We start from the raw sequence: 19,727 nt of genomic DNA, 5'->3' as shown, positions 1-19,727 counted from the left end.
ATCACCTCCGTATTGGTGCACATAACAAAATTAATTCCGCACATGGACATAAAAAATTAGAGGGAAGACTGGACATGACTCTCAGCTAGCGTAAAATGGAAAGCTTTTTAGTTGACAGGAACACAGCGTAGAACAGAACTTGTTAGCACAGAAATCAGTGACTTTCAGCCAAGTTCATCTTGGGGGAATCCAGGGCCAGACACCCTTGACACCCCCCCCCCCCCGAGTCCCCCATAGCAGACTGCCCAGATTCCAGCTACCCTTCCTCCGACACCCCTGTTGCTCCTCCTCCGGTCTTTGTCCTGCTTCCCGGGCAAAAGGTCTCACCGGTGGCATCCCCCTCCTGGGTCTCAGGTTACAAAGGGCATCAGCCTCCTGCCCCGAAGGCCTCAGCAAAAATCACACACCCAATTCCCAGCACCTAAGCATTGGTGCAGTACACAGGGAAACTGAGGCATGCACAGTATTAGTATAGGACAGTGAGACTCACATGCAACGTAACAAGATGGATAAAACCCCACTTCATCACAACACATACACACACTCACAGGGGTATCAGAGCAGAGAAAACACACACACATATGGGGATATAAGAGCAGAGAATTACACACACACACACACAATGTGCCCCTGGCCTGTTCTGCCCTGGAATGGCCTGGTCTCCCTTCCAGCCTCTGACTGTGCTGGGGGCATCTCATAGGGTCAGATCCCCTCGCTGGGCCAGGCCTGGGCTGCACCCTCCCATGCCAAGAGGAGGCTGGGCACCCTGCTCACCGTGCCTGATGGCTTTGGAGTCTGCTCCTGCTCTGAGTGGCGCTGCCCAGGCTGTGCCACTCCCCGTGAGACTATGATGGGAGGGGGCTGCCCCATCAGGAGCAGAGCAGGCAGGACAGCAGCCTGAGGTGGAAGCACCTGCGGAGCTCCCTGGCAATGCCAGCCGTGCCAGTCAGCCCATGGGGATGTGCAGCAGGGCAGGCTGCCAGGTGTGTGCACTCGACAGCACCTGCAGAGGCCTGTAACACCCCCATGCGCTAGGCTCTGCTGGGGCTAAGGCAGGGACTGATCCATTCAGAGTGAGAACAGGGCCCCTGGCTCCCCTGTGCAGAGTGGGGTCCCCCTGCCCACCCCCACCCCCCAAGAATCATATAACAATGCTGCACGCTAGGGAGTTTGCAGGGTGCAGGCGGGGGCAACTCTTGGTACCAGGTTGGTTCTCTACCACGTACCACCCCCTACCCCAGCTGGCTGCCCCCCAGGCCTCAGGGCTTTCCCTGATCCTTTTTAATGGTTAATAACACTTGTATTGATTGCCCCTTGATCGGGTCCCAGAATCAGGCTATCCAGAACTAAGCCCAAGGAGTTCAATATTTTGTAGGGGACCCCGGGGTGCACAGCAGGGACACTCCCCCAGAGGACAAAGCCTTAGAGCTTTTATTAAAATCCGTGCGAAAGCCAGGAAAGCTCCAAGCCACGGGAACAAACGGAGTAACCCAGCGCTGCGGAGAGCTGCGGTGCATTCTTTGCATGAGCTCTGCTGTTTGATACTTATGCCCTTCCTTGAGGACCTCCTGGTGAGAGACAAAGGACCAGCCTGTCTCTGGCATGCCCAATGAGTATGACCGGCCAGCTCCTCAATGCCCAGGATAGACGGGAGATAACAATAGAGCTGAAGGGTCCAAGGGATGGAAAGCTCACCCCTCCTCATGGCGCTTTGCCCTGTATAGCCTGAGCCTGAATATTCATGCTAATCCTCAGCCTCCAAAGCTAACTGCTCTCCCCCACACACGATCCCGGGGTGCACTGCTCCCCTAGGCTAACACCTTCACACCTAAGAATGCCATTTAGCTCATTATCATACCCAGCACTGTGCTCAAGCCGGTTTACGGTTATCACGTCCATGTCTCTGCAGCAGCCGTTTGCCGTTAGGTTTCCGCTCCTGCCCTTGAGCAAGCTGCTCCTAGGGCCCCCAAATCCAAGGGCAACTGTCAGACATCAGGCTAGGCCAAAGGTTGCATGCTGACTATACTTGACTATACTTAGGCTAACTTGCTGAAGCTAATGCCTGACAGGATACAGACCTGTAGGTTCCCTGCGTTACAGCAGGGTATAATAAAGGCTAAGCTAGCCCTATGGGCTTGCATGGCTCGGCTTTTCTCGGGGCTCAGGGCAGGTACAGCCTGAAGGAGCAGGGAGCCATCAAACCCAAAGTGTAGCAGCTGGTGAGGGGCTCCTTCCAGACCTTCCCCTTGCGTGGAGCCCCCCCCCCCCCCCCATGCCAGCTGGTGACGATCTCATGACACCAGAGTCAAAGGAGCAGTCATGATCAATGCTAGTTGAAGATCGGGCCTGGCTTGCTGGCATTCTGGGTGTTTAAGTACTGGACAAGGGGCCATTCCGCCGAGGATCAGTGTCTGTTCTGTGTATGTCACCCTCTGCCGACTAGGAGCAGGGATCTGGGCCTCATTGTGCAATTTCCCACTGGGGAAGAAAGAAGTGAAATGGAGTCTAGGGGATTTCTTAGTGTAACCTGTTTAGCTAGGGGGTTATTTACACTCTTGATTACTACTCGCTCAACCCAGTCCCGGAGCAGGGGTGATCACAAATAGCATGCAGGCTAATCCAGGATCTCAGCCCAGACACCAGCGCCTAGGGAGGAGCTTGGTCCCAAGCACTGAGGCTAGTTGGGGAGAACCAAGCTAGGTGCACACTCCCCAGCTGTCTCCCTGCAAAGAAGGTGCATAATTATTTCACACACCTACCAACAACGCAGCGTGTCTGCCAAGACTGCCCACTGACCACATGCTAAGTAAGAACTTGTAAGGCTGTGCGTAACAGTACTACCTGGTGACTCCTGCCCTACCAGTGCTATGGTGCCGCCTGCCCAGGACCCCATGATGACAGCGCTGCACAGACTTGCAGTGAGAGACAGCCCCTGCCCCAAGGACTTCACAGGCTGACAACCAAAGAAGGGAAAGAATTTGCCAGGGTCACATGCAGCAGGGCTAGGAATAGAGCCCAGGTCTCCCAAATCTCAGTCCTCTGACCACTAGACATCACTGCCTCTGAACTAGACAGGGTCCAGGGTCCCTTCATGCACACAGGGGTCAGCTGGGCACCTGCTGGCCAGATCACAGCATGCAGCTCGCGCCAGTGTCCTCCAACCAAGGGAGCAAATCCTTCCAAGGCCTGGAGTGGGAGGGCAGACATGGGGACCAGCAGGCAGGGGCCCTTTCCCAGCTTTGCCTTCCATGACAGGGTTTTACCAAGCCATCTGTGCCATCTGTCGGGCCCCCATCACCAGAGCATCTGGACACCGCACAGTCATTATCGTATTTATCCTCCGAACCCAGCCTGTGGGGGGGGGCAGGGCTGCTATCCCCAGGGCGCAGAGGGAGATCCAAAGTCCCACCACCAGGCCATGCTGCCTCTTGCCTTATTTTATCCCACAGTGTATTATCTTCCTGATTGCATTGCCAGCTGGCTGCAGCCCTTGTCTCAGTTTCCCCATCCTGGCTGGAGGTTTTAGCCCTATGGCTAATCCCAAACTCCCCTTCCAAACCTTCCCAGGTAAAGGAGATCCCAGAATAACTAACGGAGTTCAGGGCAAGCCACAGCCCACTGTGCCCGGGCTCCTTATTGGGGGGTGTCCAATTCCCACCTTAGCACCTGAGAAGCTTACACCCACCCCCTGAGCGCCATCCTCAAGCAGGAAGCAAGTGCCCAGTGCAAGCCCAAAGCCTCTCCCTTCTCCTTTTCCCCGCATGCAGGGCTCCTAGCCGGGAGCCAACCTAACCCCCCAAGTAGAGAAAATTCCCCTCTCGGGAGCCCTGCTGCTGCCCTCAGGTGTCATAGAATCATAGAATATCAGGGTTGGAAGGGACCTCAGGAGGTCATCTAGTCCAACCCCCTGCTCAAAGCAGGACCAATCCCCAACTAAATCATCCCAGCCAGTGCTTTGTCAAGCCTGACCTTAAAAACCTCTAAGGAAGAAGATTCCACCACCTCCCTAACCCATTCCAGTGCTTCACCACCCTCCTACTGAAATAGTGTTTCCTAATATCCAACCTAAACCTCCCCCACTGCAACTTGAGACCATTACTCCTCGTTCTGTCATCTGCCACCACTGAGAACAGCCAAATTCCATCCTCTTTGGAACCCCCTTTCAGGTAGTTGAAGGCTGCTATCAAATCCCCCCTCACTCTTCTCTTCTGCAGACTAAACAAGCCCAGTTCCCTCAGCCTCTCCTCGTAAGTCATGTGCCCCAGCCCCCTGATCATTTTTGTAGCCCTCCACTGGACTCTATGCAATTTGTCCACATCCTTTCTGTAGTCGGGGGACCAAAACTGGACACAATATTCCATGCGTGGCCTAACCAGAGGGGAATAATCACTTCTCTTGATCTGCTGGCAATGTTCCTACTAATACAGCCCAATATGCCATTGGCCTTCTTGGCAACAAGGACACACTGCTGACTCATATCCAGCTTCTCATCCACTGTAATCCCCAGGTCCTTTTCTGCAGAACTGCCACTTAGCCAGTCAGTCCCCAGTCTGTAACAGTGCATGGGATTTCCTTCCTTCCTTCCTAAGTGCGGATTCTGCACTTGTCTTTGTTGAACCTCATCAGATTTATTTTGGCCCAATCCTACAATTGGTCTAGGTCACTCTGAACCCTATCCCTACCCTCCAGCATATCTACCTCTCCCTCCATTTTAGTGTCATCTGTAAACTTGCTGAGGGTGCAATTCATCCCGTCATCCAGATCATTAATGTAGATGTTGAACAAAACCGGCTCCAGGACAGACTCCTGACGCGCTCTGCTTGATACTGGCTTCCAACTAGACATCGAGCCGTTGATCACTACCTGTTGAGCCCGACAATCTAGCCAGATTTTTAGCCACCTTATAGTCCATTCATCCAATCCATACTTTTTAAACTTGCTGGCAAGAATACTGTGGGAGACCATATCGAAAGCTTTGCTAAAGTCAAGGTATATCATTTCCACCGCTTTCCCCATATCCACAGAGCCAGTTATCTCATCATAGAAGGCAATCATGTTCGTCAGGCATGACTTGCCCTTGGTAAATCCATGTTGACTGTTCCTGATCACCTTCCTCTCCTCCAAGTGCTTTAAAATGGATTCCTGGAGGACCTGCTCCATGATTTTTCCAGGGACTGAGGTGAGGCTGACTGGTGTGTAATTCCCTAGATTCTCCTTCTTCCGTTTTTTAAAGATGGGCACTATATTTGGCTTTTTCCAATCGTCTGGGACCTCCCCCGATCACCACAAGTTTTCAAAGATAATGGCCAATGGCTCTGCAATCACATCCGCCAACTCCCTCAGCACCCTCAGGTGCATTGCATCTGGCCCCATGGACTTGTGCATGTCCAGCTTTTCTAAATAGTCCTTAACCTGTTCTTTCACCACTGAGGGCTGCTCACCTCCCCCCCCATGCTGTGCTGCCCAGTGCAGTAGTCTGGGAGCTGACCTTGTCTGTGAAGATCGAAGCAAAAAAAGCATTGAGTTCTTCAGCTTATCCCACGTCATCTGTCACTAGGTTGCCTCCCCATTCAGTAATGGTCCCACACCCCTGACCTTCTTCTTATTGCTAACATACCTGTAGAAACCCTTCTTGTTACCCTTCACATCCCTTGCTAGCTGCAACTCCAATTGTGCCTTGGCCTTCCTGATTACACCCCTGGATGCTCGAGCAATATTTTTATACTCCTCCCTAGTCATCTGTCCAAGTTTCCACTTCTTGTACGCTTCCTTTTTTGTGTTTAAGCTCACCAAAGATTGCTCTGTTAAGCCAAGCTGGTTGCCTGCCAGATTTACTATTCTTTCTGCACATCGGGATGGTTTGTTCCTGCGCCCTCAATAAGGCTTCTTTAAAATACAGCCAGCTCTCCTGGACTCCTTTCCCCCTCATATTAGTCTCCCTGTCCTCTGTGGGGATGAGGGGAGATTGTCAGCTTTCATTCGAAAAGAGGAAGTTTCCACCCCTCGTGGCTGCGGAGAGGAGCTGGGGAACGGGAGCCGAGTGCGATCTCAGGCCCAGAAACAAGAAGGGAGAGAGAGTTAGGGGGTGCTCCTGAACTTTATGATTTTCGTGATGTCTTGGGCCTGGCTCAGATGCTGGCAAGAGGGTGGAATTGCCATGATCCAGGCCTCGGCTAGGCTATACTTACTGTGAGGAGAAGCAGAGGCAAACTAAGACAATGGAGATCACCTTAAACTTTCTAAAGGAAAAACCCAGACATTTGGCAGGAACAATAATAGACTAGAAAGCAGAGAACAGAAAGTAACATCAAACAGGAAAATAGTAAACTGTAAATTACCAGCACAATAAAAGCCGTTTTCTCACTGTGTCGTCCCAAGAGGGAACCATCACCCCCTCCATAGGTGGAGTTTGGGGGGATATGGCGGCATTGCCCCCCGAAACTGCAAGCCTCAGGCGGACAGTCCGAGTGTGCAGTGCAATGGGTTCTGAAGAGGAGACAGGAGATGTGGTGCTCCCAGTTTGTGTCCCTGAGGCAGGGAATCAGAATTTTGTTTATGAACAGAGTGATAACAGGGGATTTAGATAAGAAAGGGCTGTTAGGATCTTTCCTAAACTTAAACAATCGGTTCCAAGCTTGGTGAACTGCAAAAAGTAAGTAAGCTAAATGATAGAAAGTAATTGTCGATTTTTCGACAGTTGTTTCAATTGTTGTATTCAAGAGGTGGTAATAAAATTATGAATCTCTTTCTTTGAGAAGAGAACTGCTTTTTTTAGACAGGGGAAATGCAGTAGATCTGATCTACCTGGGTGTCCGTGAGGCATTTGATACAGTTCCACACAAGAAAGTATTAGTTAAATTGGAGAAGATGGGGGTTAATAAATACAAGAACTGAAAGGTGGCTAAGGAACTGATGAAAGGGGAGACTACAACAGGTCACGCTGAAAGGTGAACTCTCAGGCTGGAGGGAGGTTACTAGTGGAGTTCCTCAAGGATCAGTCATGGGGCCAATCTTATTTAACATTTTTATTACTGACCTTGGCACAAAAAGTGGGAGTGTGCTAATACAATTTGCAGATGACACAAAGCTGGGAGATGTTGCCAGTGCCGAGGAGGACGGGAATCTCACACAAGAAGAGCTGGATGACCTTGTGAACTGGAGAAATAGAAATGGGATGATACATAATAGTGCAAAGTGCAAGGTCATGTATTTACGGACTAATAACAAGAATTTTTGCTGTAAGCTGGGGACGTATCAGTTGGAAGTGACAGAGGAGGAGAAAGACCTGGGTGTATTGTCTGATCACCGGATGACTATGAGCCACCAATGTGATGTGGCTGTGAAAAAGGCTAATGCAGTCCTAGCATGTATCAGGCGAGGTATTTCCAGCAGAAATGGGAACGTGTTAGTACCATTATACAAGGCACTGGTGAGACCTCACCTGGAGTACTGCGAGCAGTTCTGGTCTCCCATGTTTAAGAGAGATGAATTCAAACTGGAACAGGTGCAGAGACGGGTGAGTAGGATGATCCAAGGAATGGAAAACCGACCTTGTGAGAGGAGACTCAAAGAGCTTGGCTTGTGCAGCCTAGCCACACGAAGGCTGAAGGGAGATCTGATTGCTCTCTATGAATACATCAAAGGGATAAATACTGGGGAGGGGGAGGAGTTATTTAAGTTAAGGGCCAATGTGGACACAAGAACAAATGGATATAAACTGCCCATCAATAAGTTTAGGCTTGAAATTAGATGAAGGTTTCTAACCATCAGAGGAGGGAAGGTCTGGAACAGCCTCCCAAGGGAAGTAGTGGAGGCAAAAAACCTAACTGGCTTCAAGACGGAGCTTGAGACGTTTCTAGAGGAGACGATATGATGAGACGGCCTATAATGGTGTGTGGTCCACTGGCGACTGCCCCTAGCAAAAATCCCCAGCAGCTGGAGACAGGACACTAGATGGGGAGAGCTCTGAGCTATCACAGAGAATTCTTTCCCAGGTGTCTTCCTGGTGAGTCTTGCCATATGGTCAAGGTCCAACTCAGGGGTTCTCAAACTTCATTGCACCGTGACCCTCTTCTGACAACAAAAATGACCACATGACCCCAGGAGGGGGGATCGAAGCTTGAGCCTGACCCAGCCCCACAGCTCTGGGGAGGTGGAGGGGGCAAAGCCAAAGACCAAGGGCTTCAGCCCGGCAGGGGGCCTGTAATATGAGCTTCAGCCCCAGCCCTGGTCAGTGGGGCTCAGGCTTCAGCCCCAGGTCCCAGCAAGTCTAAGCCATCCCTGATGACCCCATTAAAACGGGGTCATGACCTGCTTTGGGATCCCAACCCACAGCCTGAGAACTGCTACAACATATTTGGGGTCAGGAAGGAATTTTCCCCCAGTTCAGATTGGTATAGACTGTGAGGGGTTTTCGCTTTCTTCTGCAGCATGGGACATGGCTCTCTTGCAGGTTTCAGCTAGTGTAAATGGTGGATTCTCTGTAACTTGAAGGCTTTAAATCATGATTTGAGGACGTAAGTCAGCCAGAGGTTTGGGGTCTATTCCAGGAGTGGGTGGGTGAGGTTCTGTGGCCCACAATGTGCAGGAGGTCAGACTAGATGATCATGAAGGTCCCTTCTGACTTTAGTAAGAGTATCTGAGTAAGAATATACATCACAATTTTAAACATAACCAGTGCCCCATAAATGACGTGCCACAAGATGTCAGAACACATTAGTATTAGCCCTCAATGGGTCTAATATTTATTTACTTTTCTTTCTTAATCCAGACATTAGATGCAGGACTCCTGTCAGATATTTCTAAGTTATTATCTGCAAAGACACTAGATTTTTCAGTTGCCCAAGTAGCCCCTAGAATCACGATTAAAGTTGCACCCTGCCCCTCATCTGAAATGCCACCCCAGCAAAGCATTTGTCTCCCCGGCCCCCATGCACGGCCCCATTGGTCTGACTGGAGCTGCCCTCCCAAATATAGAAGTCGAACTACGCCTATGGCCCCCTCTGCCCGGCAGCCACATCCAGCTGCACCCCTGCTGTCCTGCCTGTGTCTGTCTCTGGCTTGCGATGCTCCTTGGCTTCCCTGCTGCATTGATCAATCTCCACCCATGAATGGCAGCCACTCGCCCAGGTGCCACACCTGTTCCCTAGGCGCCCAAGCTGCATCCCTCTGTCAGCGCCCCAACCATCACCCTCCCCAGCCAGACGCTCGATGCCCCTCACGACTGGGCTCCTTGCACACAGCGCTTTCCAGTCCAGCTGCCTCTTCCACCACAGCTGCAGCAGGTGCCAGGGCCAGGGTTACCATGTCATCTCCATCACTGGGATCCAGATTGGATGTCTCTTGCCAAAAAAGCCACTCCCGTTCAGAAGCTATTGAGTTCACGGCCGTGATCTCTGGGGGCCAGTCTCTGGCCCAGGCTATGTGGCAGGTCTGGAACCCATGACTCTGGGCCAACCAGACAGTCGCAGCCAATGAAGGGGACATTGGCTCAGTGAGCTGGGACCCAGACCCTGGTTTACAGGGATTCCAAGTGCGGGGGAGCTGTGGATGCTCAGCACTCTCTGAGAATCGAGGGATCTCTACTTGGGCCCCAGAAACTGAGGCAGCTGCAATCAGTGACCACTCCAGAAAACATCAGCTGAAAAGAGTGATCACCTGCTTCTTAGTTTCTTGGGACGCCCCTCACAGAAACCAGTGGCCAGTCATAGCCACCCCAGGGTGTAGCAGGCCACTGGGTTTAAACAGCACCTCCCCATAGGCATGAATGAATGGTGTGCATGTCAGCAGGTGTTTGCACGGCCCTCTACAGGATGCAGACAGAACTGCCTCACTGTCATAGTCCCTATTCTGCTAATGCCCAATGGAGATTCTCCAAGCTCAAGTGCCCGGGGCCTGGGTTTTCAGGCAGTGGGATTTGAGCAGTCCTGCTGGTGTTGCTGTGATTTTTTGAGTGGCAGCAGCTCTGGGAGAGCTGGGTAGCCCCAGGGGCCTGACTGGCAGTAAACCCCTCCTAGCTGCCAGCACAGAGCCCAGGGAGGGTCAAGGCCCGACACAGAGAGTGTCCACGGACTAAAGCTAATGCTGGGCCTGGAAGCTGGTGGGGCGTATTGGGAGGTGTGTGTGGCAGACCTGCTGGGTGGGAAAGGGGTGGAGGTGGGGGTTGCCAGGCGAGGAGGATGGGGGTATACGCCTGCAGGGCAGGGATGGTGGGAGGGGGAAGGCCTGTGGCGGGTAGGGCTTCCGTGCAGTGGGTGGTGTGCAGTGGGGTAGGCCAGTGGGCAGGGATTAGGTTTGCTGGGGCGGGGATAGTGGTGGGGGGGGGTTAGGCCTGCTGGGTGAGGATGGTGGTGGATATAGACCTGCAGGGCAGGGATGGGGGGGAAGGCCAGCTGGGGAGGGGATGGATTGTGAGGGGTAGTCCTGTGAGTAGAGATGGGGGGGAGGCATGCTGAGGGGATGGTGGTGGGGGGTGTCACACTGTCTGGAGCAGCCCATGACCGGAAGTGCCAACCTCACGGCAGACTGTCAAAAACAGGGCAGTCCCCCAGCTCCTACAAGCTGGTGGTGTGTTCTATAACTAGATTTCACCAAGCCAGTAACAACCGTGAACTCCTGGATCACTATACCAGCCTTACCATGGAGTCACAGCCAGTCCCCTTAGACTCTCCAGTCTATCCTGCCACCCAGACAAACTGGCCTTAGTGATAAATGGTCACTTACACCAAAAATGACACAACATTCAGGTTACTTCCAGTCCCAAGAGATCTGTCACCTACCCCAGATCAGTTGGTACCCTTGATCCTGCACCAAAGACGGCGCCTGTAGCCAATCCTGCCTAAAGGGTTATTAACTAGGGAAAAGCAATAAGAGCACCATTTACAGGTTAAAGCAAGCGAACATGTACAACCAATGAGTTACCATTAACTCCTGAGAGGGACAGAGTTGTCGGGATCTGTCAATTCGAAGCATCTTTCAGGGCACCCCAGGGGGCAGCCTCTGGGGATCTCTGGCTTCAGTTTCAAGTCTCTGGCCCTTCAGAGTTCAAACAGCCACAAAGATGGACAATTTTCCTGTGCCTTTGTTTTATTTCAGGAGTTCTCAAATTGGGGGTGGCAAGATTATTACATGGGGGTCCTGAGCTGTCAGCCCCACATATGACAGGGCTAACAGCCTGAGCCCCACCAGCACAGCTCCACCTCTACCTCCAACCCCACTCAGCCTCCAGCCCCACTCCACCTCCAAAGAAAGGGCACCAAACTAGAAGTTCACCCAGGGCACCATTTTCCCAAAGGCCAGCCCTGGGACTACGACAGCATTAGAGGGCTTGATTTATAGGGGATGGCACTCAGAGGCTTGCTGTGTGAAAGGGGTCACAATACAAAACATTTGAGAACCGCTGTTTTATTTCCTTCATTCAGGTCAGGTCAACACTTCAGAGTTAGGTCGACAAAGGCAGCTCCCCTCGACCAAACTCCGTAAGTGTCCACACTACAGCATTGCTCCTGCCATTGTAAGTCACCCACTGCAGACCTAATAACTCCATCTCCACGAGAGGCATTGCGCTTAGGTCGGTGTAGTTACGGGGGGACGCAGTGTCTGTGTAGACACTGTGTTACTTACATCACCTGTCAGTTCCACGTGGAGCTCACAGCTGCCTCCCCCCCACCCCCCACCCATATAAGTCAGTGCTCCTGGGGAGGACACACACGACCGGCAGGAGGAAGGTAGCATGGACATGAAAAACCACAGTAATTACTGTGGTGGCTGTACATCGATCTAACATAGGTCAACTTAACTGTGTAGTGTAGACATGCCCTCAGCTTCCAAAGGTAGCATTTCCCGGGTGTGATAGGGCCATTAACCAATACTTTGTACTGTCATGATTCTTGATGGCCCAATAATGATCTGGAGGATGGTGTGGATTGCACCCTCAGCATGTTTGCAGATGACACTAAACTGGGAGGAGTGGTAGATACGCTGGAGGGTAGGGATAGGATACAGGGGGACCTAGACAAATGAGAGGATTGGGCCAAAAGAAATCTGATGAGGTTCAACAAGGAAAAGTGCAGAGTCCTGCACTTAGGATGGAAGAATCATAGAATATCAGAGTTGGAAGGGACCTCAGGAGATTATCTTGTCCAACCCCCTGCTCAAAGCAGGACCAATCCTCAATTTTTGCCCCAGATCCCTAAATGGCCCCCTCAAGGATTGAACTCACAACCCTGGGTTTAGCAGGCCAATGCTCAAACCACTGAGCTATCCCTCCCCCCACTACATGCACTCCTATGCAATCCCATGCACTGCTACAGACTAGGGACCAAATGGCTCAGCAGCAGTTCTGCAGAAAAGGAACTAGGGGGTACAGTGGATGAGAAGCTGGATATGAGTCAACAGTGTGCCCTTGTTGCCAAGAAGGCCAATGGCATTTTGGGACGTATAAGTAGGGGCATTGCCAGCAGATCAAGGGATGTGATCGTTCCCCTCTATTTGGCATTGGTGAGGCCTCATCTGGAGTACTGTGTCCAGTTTTGGGCCCCACACTACAAGAAGGATGTGGAAAAATTGGAAAGAGTCCAGCGAAGGGCAACAAAAATGATTAGGGGACTGGAACACATGACTTATGAGGAGAGGCTGAGGGAACTGGGATTGTTTAGTCTGTGGAAGAGAAGAATGAGGAGGGATTTGATAGCTGCTTTCAACTACCTGAAGGGGAGTTCCAAAGAGGGTGGATTCTAGACTGTTCTCAGTTGTGGCAGATGACAGAACCCCCCCTTTGTTCTTTGTGTGTGATCTCACCTCCCGGCATGCGACTGCAATAAAAGGAGCTTTCGTGAGAGCAGGAGTGTGCCAGGCACTCATTGGGGGGCACCGCGATGCATGGGCGGGGGTGGCCAGAGCAGAGCTGGGGACTCCCACGAGCGGGAAGTGGCAGGGGGAGTGGGTGGGTTCTGCCTACAGCCCCAGTTCCCGGAGTCCTAGGATTATGGGCAAATTGTAGCTGTCACTTTAAGCAAGACATTTTTTAGCTCTTGTGGGGGCACTGGGGATGTTTCAGGTTCTAGGTATCAGTGGGGTTGGGGGGAGGTTGATGGGTGCTAGGTCTGGGGGGCACTTGGGGGTGTCTCAGGTGCTAGGTCTGGGTGGGGTTGGGGGGAGGTTTGCAGGGGCTAAGCCTGTGTGGGTTTGGGGAGGGAAGTTGGTAGGTGCTAGCTCTGGCGGGGGGAGGTTCCTGGGTGCTTGGTCAGGATGGGGTTGGGGGGGTCCCCAGGTACAAAGCTTGAAAAGGTTATGCCAGCGCAAACTAAGGGAGAGAGCGAGTGAGAACCAAGCTGGAGTCACTTATGGAGAAGAGGGTCTCAGGGCTCTGGCCACAAGGGGGAGGGGGTCTCAGGGCTCCAGCCATGTGGGGGGAAGGGGGCTCGGGCCGTGGGGGGGGGGGCAGAAGGGGCGGAGCCGGGGGCTCCACCCACTGCCCATGCTTATCGTGCAGAATTTTTAAGCCATGCTCGGAACTGGCACCACTGCCAGTGTGCAGCTGGATGGGGGAAGCGGGGAGACAGTGCAACTGCCTCAATACAAAAGTGCTGTCCCCACAAACTACACACCCCAGCTGGCAATGCAGGTTGGCTGTGTGGATGCCGGTGGAGCACTGCATTCTGGAACCTGGAGTTTCCACAGGCCGTAGCTCTCCAACCTGCTCTGTTTCTTACACCCCCTGGCACCTTCCCCACTAGCCCCTCATGTGTGGGGGAGGGATGGCATGGCAGAGCCATGGCTCTACCCTGGCTCCACCCACAACCCCGCCATTCCACCCATAACCCCCAGGATAGCTGGAAGGTTCTGCCAAGATGATCAGCAGCCACTGAAATAGTTAATGCTATTGACACTTCCAGTGTCATTAGGTTTCAGAGTCAACAATGCAAGGGTGTGGATGGGGCAGTTCACACCTCTCAGAGCTAATTATTATTACATACAAGAAAGCTGTTAACAAACATTATGTAGATTATAATGTCAAGCACACGTTCATTAGGAAACGGCAGGTTGCCTGTGCAGCCTTAATTCTGTGCCTTTGCGGGTCCAGCCTGTGCCCTGAATAAGGCAGGGGTCCTGTGGAAAACCCACTATGTGATCACGAAATTAAAGACTGTACTAACATGCACACCCCCAACAGGGCCAAATGACAGGAGTAAGCAACTGTAAATCTGGCATCTCCTAACTTTCAACTGCTTGACTTTGCAACCTTAATAAGGGTCATTTAACATCATTTTTTGGTGTATAACTTCCTAGGGTTTTTTAAAAGGAAAATCAGGGTATCACACAAATTCTATTCTGTGCAACCAGAACTGCCACCCCAGCCCCCTTCTGTGTCATCAGCAGGGTTTTAGAGCTGAACCTTCAGCATTGCAGCAGACTGCTGCTAGTGGAGTTACAGGTCTAACAGCATTAGCTGGCAGCAGTTGAAGGTTGTTAGCCCACAGAGGTGACAGGCCACAGGCATCATGGGTTGGGACTGGGAGCTGAGCCCATCCCAGCTGTCTTCTCAGGGGGGCGGCTCCTTCTCCATGGAGTGCCCCAGTTAGGGGGGAGATGGGCATCTGGTGCCACGTGCTGGGTGAATTTCCTGGGAGAATCCCCACCTCTTTCTGCCCCCACCCAAGAGTTGGGAGAGCTCCTGCTCTCTGTGGTGCCCCCTGAGATGGGATACTGGGGCCATGTGCCAAGTTTGGCAGGTGGTAGCCCAGCCCCACTATCCCCCTCACTGCACATTGCTACAGCTACACCCTGGTAGTCCCAGGGCAGTGCAGCGTGAGCCCAGCTCTTTGAAACATTCACATTCAGTGACTAATTTGGCAGGCTGCTAGGGAACGTGAGCGAGAAAAGGGAAGTGACATTTATAGCTCGGCCAGACCAGAATGGGGTTTCCTTGGACAAAGCAAAGACAACCCCCTAACCTGGGGACGTTTTTCCCAACCATGTTTCAAAGGCCCGCCACAAACACTGGAATTATGCAGAGCTGCCTGCAGACTCAGGCAGACAATGCTGCCTTGGATCTGCTCTGTTCCCATGGGGAGGGGGAGGGCAGCTGCTGTTGCTGGAGCCCAAAGTCAAGTGACTTGTCCACATCCAAACAGCTGGTCAGTCGCTAACTGTAGCGCAGAGGGGCTAGCACCAACGACTGGCAGGAGCACACACACAGAAAGGCTCCTGTAAGCCCCACTGTTCAGCACATTTACAACCAGTCAGGCCAAAGCCCTGGAGCGCATCGCATCGGAGATAACCCTGGGGCAGGCCCCAGGGCACAGCGTGCTAGACATAGCCCTATGGGACCTTTGGGCATCTAATACTGGAGACAGGCTACAAGAGTAAGAGACTTCAGGCCATAGAAGATAGGGAGGTGAGGGGGAAGATGCTGCACCAGGGGACATGCCTCCAACCCTGAGATCAGATCAAAAGAGAGCAGCCCAGAGGCAAAGGGGGTCAGCACATGTCCTCATGGTAGAGGATTTTATTAGTCAGTTCAAGCAAGAGCTTGGCTAGGCCAGGACACAGACACGCAGAGGAAGTGCCTCCAGGGGAGGGGGGATGCATTTACTGCAAGATTTTCCACACATTGTGCCCCACCCAGACAAAGTCAAGGGAGCCAGCCAGACTTAGCAGAATCACAGTGGAGCAGGGTTTCACCTACTCACGAATGCTGAGTCTGAGCAGGACGTGTGACAACACACAGCAGAGATCGGAAAAGCCACATAGTCCAGCCAGGTCCAAGTGGGAGGGGACCATGGAGTCAGAGAGCGCCAGGGCAATCCCAGGGGCTCATTCCTGGAGCGGGAACGCACTGTGCTCTCCAAAGGGTCGGCCCATCCCTCTCTCCAGAGGCTCCATAATCCTGCTGGCCCAGGCCCCACCATCCTCTCCTTGAGTGCTGCCAGCCAGTGCAAGGGCTCCATCTTCCCGCCTCCCTCGCTACCAATTCAAAACACCACAAGGTGAAACCCATCTTCTCAGTATCAAGCTTGCATGCCTGACTCTGGTCCCAAACCCCTGCACTGCTCACGCAACACTGCGCCTTTCCCTGGCACCTCCTAGCCAAGCAGCTCAAAGCACTTTACTCTTAACTCAGCCTCACCGCCCTCTCTTACAGGTGGAGAAACTGAGGTACAGCAAAGAGAAGGGATTTGCTCAAGCCGTTTTCCCTTTGAGCCTCTTTCCCTCTCGACCAGAAGGGCTGTGAGGATTAATTAACGAGCATGTGCGAAGCCCCCCAACCCACCCCAAGAGAGCAGACAGCAGATTACTTTATTTACAGTTAACCCCCTGCCATCATATCTGAGCTCCCTTCACCCCACAGGCCTGGAGTTCTCCATGGAGGGCAGCTGACTGCAGCCATGCCAGTGCCAGGGGGTCAGCATTCCCAACAGCCCCTTGGTGGTGACTTGCATCCTCCGTCCCCTGGAGGTGTGTAAATCAGTGTGTTGGGGGGGGGTGTCCTTCCCCCACTCCAGGCCATGCTCCCCTCTTCCTCATTCCAGCTCAGGGGGCATGAAGTGCGATCACTGTTGAGCCGCACGCAGGAGCTGTTCTTCATGCCTCTTCCGCATCCGCTCCTTGAAATCTTCCAGCTCCTTCCTCTGAGGTACAAACAGAGGGGACGGTTCAGGGTCAGTAACCATTACTGTTCACCTGCTTCATGCCCCCATACCACAACTCCACGGGTTCCATCTCCCTCCTGGGTCTCCTTAGAGCCAGATGCACGGCTGGTGGAGGCGTGAGAGATCCTGCTACCCTCTAACCACTAGAGAGTGACTCAAGAAACCAGCCCTGATGCTGCTGCAGCTAATGGAGCCTGTAACTCACCAGGTTAGCATTAATCTCTTACTGGTGGGGAAGGAAGGACACACAGAGCCCCTTATGTTCGTCCCAAACCTCCAGGGGCTGGGCAAGCTGTTCTTCAAACCCCAGCTGAGTCATGGGGGGGCAGCACACTCACCTGGCGGTCATCATCGGGTGGGTAGATCTCCCTCTGTGGAAACAGAAATGTAGGCACCTGTGAGGATTACCAGCTGGGGGGTGCCAGGGCCAGTCTTACCCAGCAGGGGAGCTAGTGCCAGATGACAAGGAGAAATGGATCCAACAGAGCCTGCTGGGATGTCTGCCATCCCAACCCCCCTTAGCAATAGCTCCTAGGCAGGTCTCTCTCCTATCAGAGGTGGGGAAGAAGCAGGGCATGGCAAACGAAGCCCGTGCAGCTGTCTGGTCAGCTCTAGGAAACGCCCTCTCCAGACGTCACCCCAAACTCCCCACCCCCATGAGCTCTGACTGAACCCCGCCGTTGTTCTAACCACTAGCCCACACTACCCTCCTAGAGCTGGAAACAACCCTGGAGTCCTCCCCCACAGTACCTGTCACGGACTCACAGGTCGTGCCCACTCTTGGCCCTGTGCGGTCCATGGGGGGAACCCCCTTCAGTGAGACATCCCCTCTCGGGGGTCCACTCTCTCTCGGGGGTTAAGCCCCTCCACCTCCTGGAGCCGCACCTCTCCGAGCCTTAGCACACCCGTTTCTCGCCGAGGGTCCCTTCAGGGAGTCCACTTGCTCTGGACCCCAGGGGCCTCAACTCCCAAAGGGAATAATGCAACCCTGTTCTGTGGACTGGAGTGACACTCAGCCAGCGTAAAACAGAAGGGTTTATTGATTGTTTGAATCACAGTTCCTGCATGAATCACTAGCTTGCACTCTCCTCCCAGAGCAGAACACCATGCTCACCTTCCTTTTGATGACATATTCTTCGAAGTACTCCGCTTGGTTGGAGATCCAGAACATGGCAACGGGGAAGGACAAATACAGAACCATCTGCCGAGGAAGAGAGGAAAGGGGGAACATGTGGCCCAAATTAAGTGGAACACTGAATTGAGCTGCGTCATTTAAACATCTTAAACAAGGATGGCCTTGCATGAAATCCCAGGTACTACACAGCCCAGTTAAGCAAAGCCCCTGCAAAGCACATGGCAGTGATGAACTCAGAGTAGCTTCACTTCAGCTACATCCACACTACAGACCCTAGGCCAGCATAGCTCCAAGCACAGACGGAACGTACAGTGACAGGACTTTTTCTGCTGGTGTTGGAACACCAACTCCTGAGACAACATTTGCTCTGCTTACAGAGGCTCTCTTCCATCTACATAGCTGCCTCTACACTGGAGGTTTTGTCGGCATAGCTCTGTCACTAGGGGCTATGGATTTTTTTCACATCCCTGACTGACATAGCTAAGTCAGTGTTAGTTGTCAGTGTAGACCAGACCTTAGCTTTGATCAAGCCACATTAAAATGTATTGGTCCAGGAACTTTGTGTGCATGTGTCTTTTCTTTTAAAGTCTCTTCCTTTCTTCTGGGTCCATGCAATAACTAATGATAGCTTAGACATCTGCTTAGATGATCCTCACGTGTCCAGACCAACAGCATTTTGCAAGGCTATTGCCAAAGCATTTTCCCCTTATGAGGAAGGACCTGGCTGTATGTTTTTTACAGAGACATTTTATACACTTGCTGAACAGTGCCTTAAAATTTTATGAGCTAAAAATTTAGCAAATTGAGAGCGCATGGGGGAATCCCGGTAAACCTGCTGCCACCAAGCTAACCCACTGCAAGGCCACCCCATTCTCAAGGCCATGATGGTGGAGTCCCAGCCCTCTCCTACCACAAAGGCACACCATTCCTAGGGAAAAGGGGCGGGGAGAATTTCTCCACTCTCCTGTTGAGATGCCCATTGTCTCAGGCCATGCTGGATCCTGCCACTCTACTAATGGGCTGCCCCATCTTCAAGGCTGCCGCTGAGCTGCCAGAGATTGAGGCTGGCAACCTGGGGTATTTGCTTTGACCCGCAGGCTTGTCTGCTGCTTCTCTGGGATGCCCTCTAATGAGCATTTTCCATTTTAATTTTTTAATCTCCTCTGTCCCCTGCCCCAGCGCCAAGCAGCCAGCCCTGGGCACCCCTTCCCTTCAGAGGTGCTCAATGCTGGCCCCTCAGCTCCAGCTGGTCAAGTCTTTCTATGACACCCATCACCCTGGTACCAGGACAGCCCAGCCCAGCACCAATGGGCAGAGGCTGGGCCCCCAAGTGGGAGGGGGTCATGGGCAGAGCTCGCGCTGGGCTACCAGGCCGGGGTGGGGGGGGGGGCACCCATGGGTAGCATCAATGAGATGGGTCTGCCAGGACAAATGGGCAGAGGTGGCAACAGCAGCCACCACGGGGCAGACACCTACTAGGGAGCCAGCCCCTGTGGGGAACACAGCAGGCCCTCCCCCAACCTCAAACCCCCACTTGCCCCAGGGCCCGCCCCCAACCACAGACACCCCCCACCGCTTGCCCCAGCCCCATCATGTACCCTACAGGGCCTCTCTATCCCTACTCCGACTGTAGCAGCCCCCCGCGCCCCCTTCTGCCACTGACCCGAAACACCTCCAGCTTCACCCCCATCCTGTCTGCTACGCCTCAGCTACTACTTCCGCCCGCCTCCTCTCAGGGCCTCAGGAGCCGCCAGCTTCCGCGCTCCCACAGCGCAACAAACGTGATGCTTATTGGTCAAGGAGCAGCATCAGCTTCGGTCATTGGTTAAGAACAAGGCGAAGAGGGCCCCGCTCCCCGATTGCCGGAGTAAAGATGGCGCCTGGGCGGAAGTGGTCCCTGAAGGTGGAGCTTCACCGGAAGTGCGGCCCTCTTAGCCAAT

General features: G+C 53.0%; 1 protein-coding gene across 1 annotated transcript; it reads right to left on the bottom strand.

The window, feature by feature from the left end:
• Positions 1-15,480: 15,480 nt before the first annotated feature.
• Positions 15,481-19,709, bottom strand: LOC119564333 (protein PET100 homolog, mitochondrial). Its single transcript, XM_037884286.2, has 4 exons — positions 19,451-19,709; positions 17,767-17,853; positions 16,991-17,023; positions 15,481-16,631 (listed from the first exon to the last, which is right to left on the bottom strand). Exons 1-4 carry the CDS (start codon positions 19,475-19,477, stop codon positions 16,554-16,556), a joined length of 225 nt encoding a protein of 74 aa, XP_037740214.1. The 5' UTR covers positions 19,478-19,709; the 3' UTR covers positions 15,481-16,553.
• Positions 19,710-19,727: the final 18 nt, after the last annotated feature.

This window comes from Chelonia mydas, chromosome 20 (assembly GCF_015237465.2).
Source record: "Chelonia mydas isolate rCheMyd1 chromosome 20, rCheMyd1.pri.v2, whole genome shotgun sequence".
Classification (NCBI taxonomy): Eukaryota; Metazoa; Chordata; order Testudines; family Cheloniidae; genus Chelonia; species Chelonia mydas.
The sequence above is the reverse complement of the archived record's forward strand: the minus strand, read 5'-3'. Positions and strand labels throughout refer to the sequence as shown.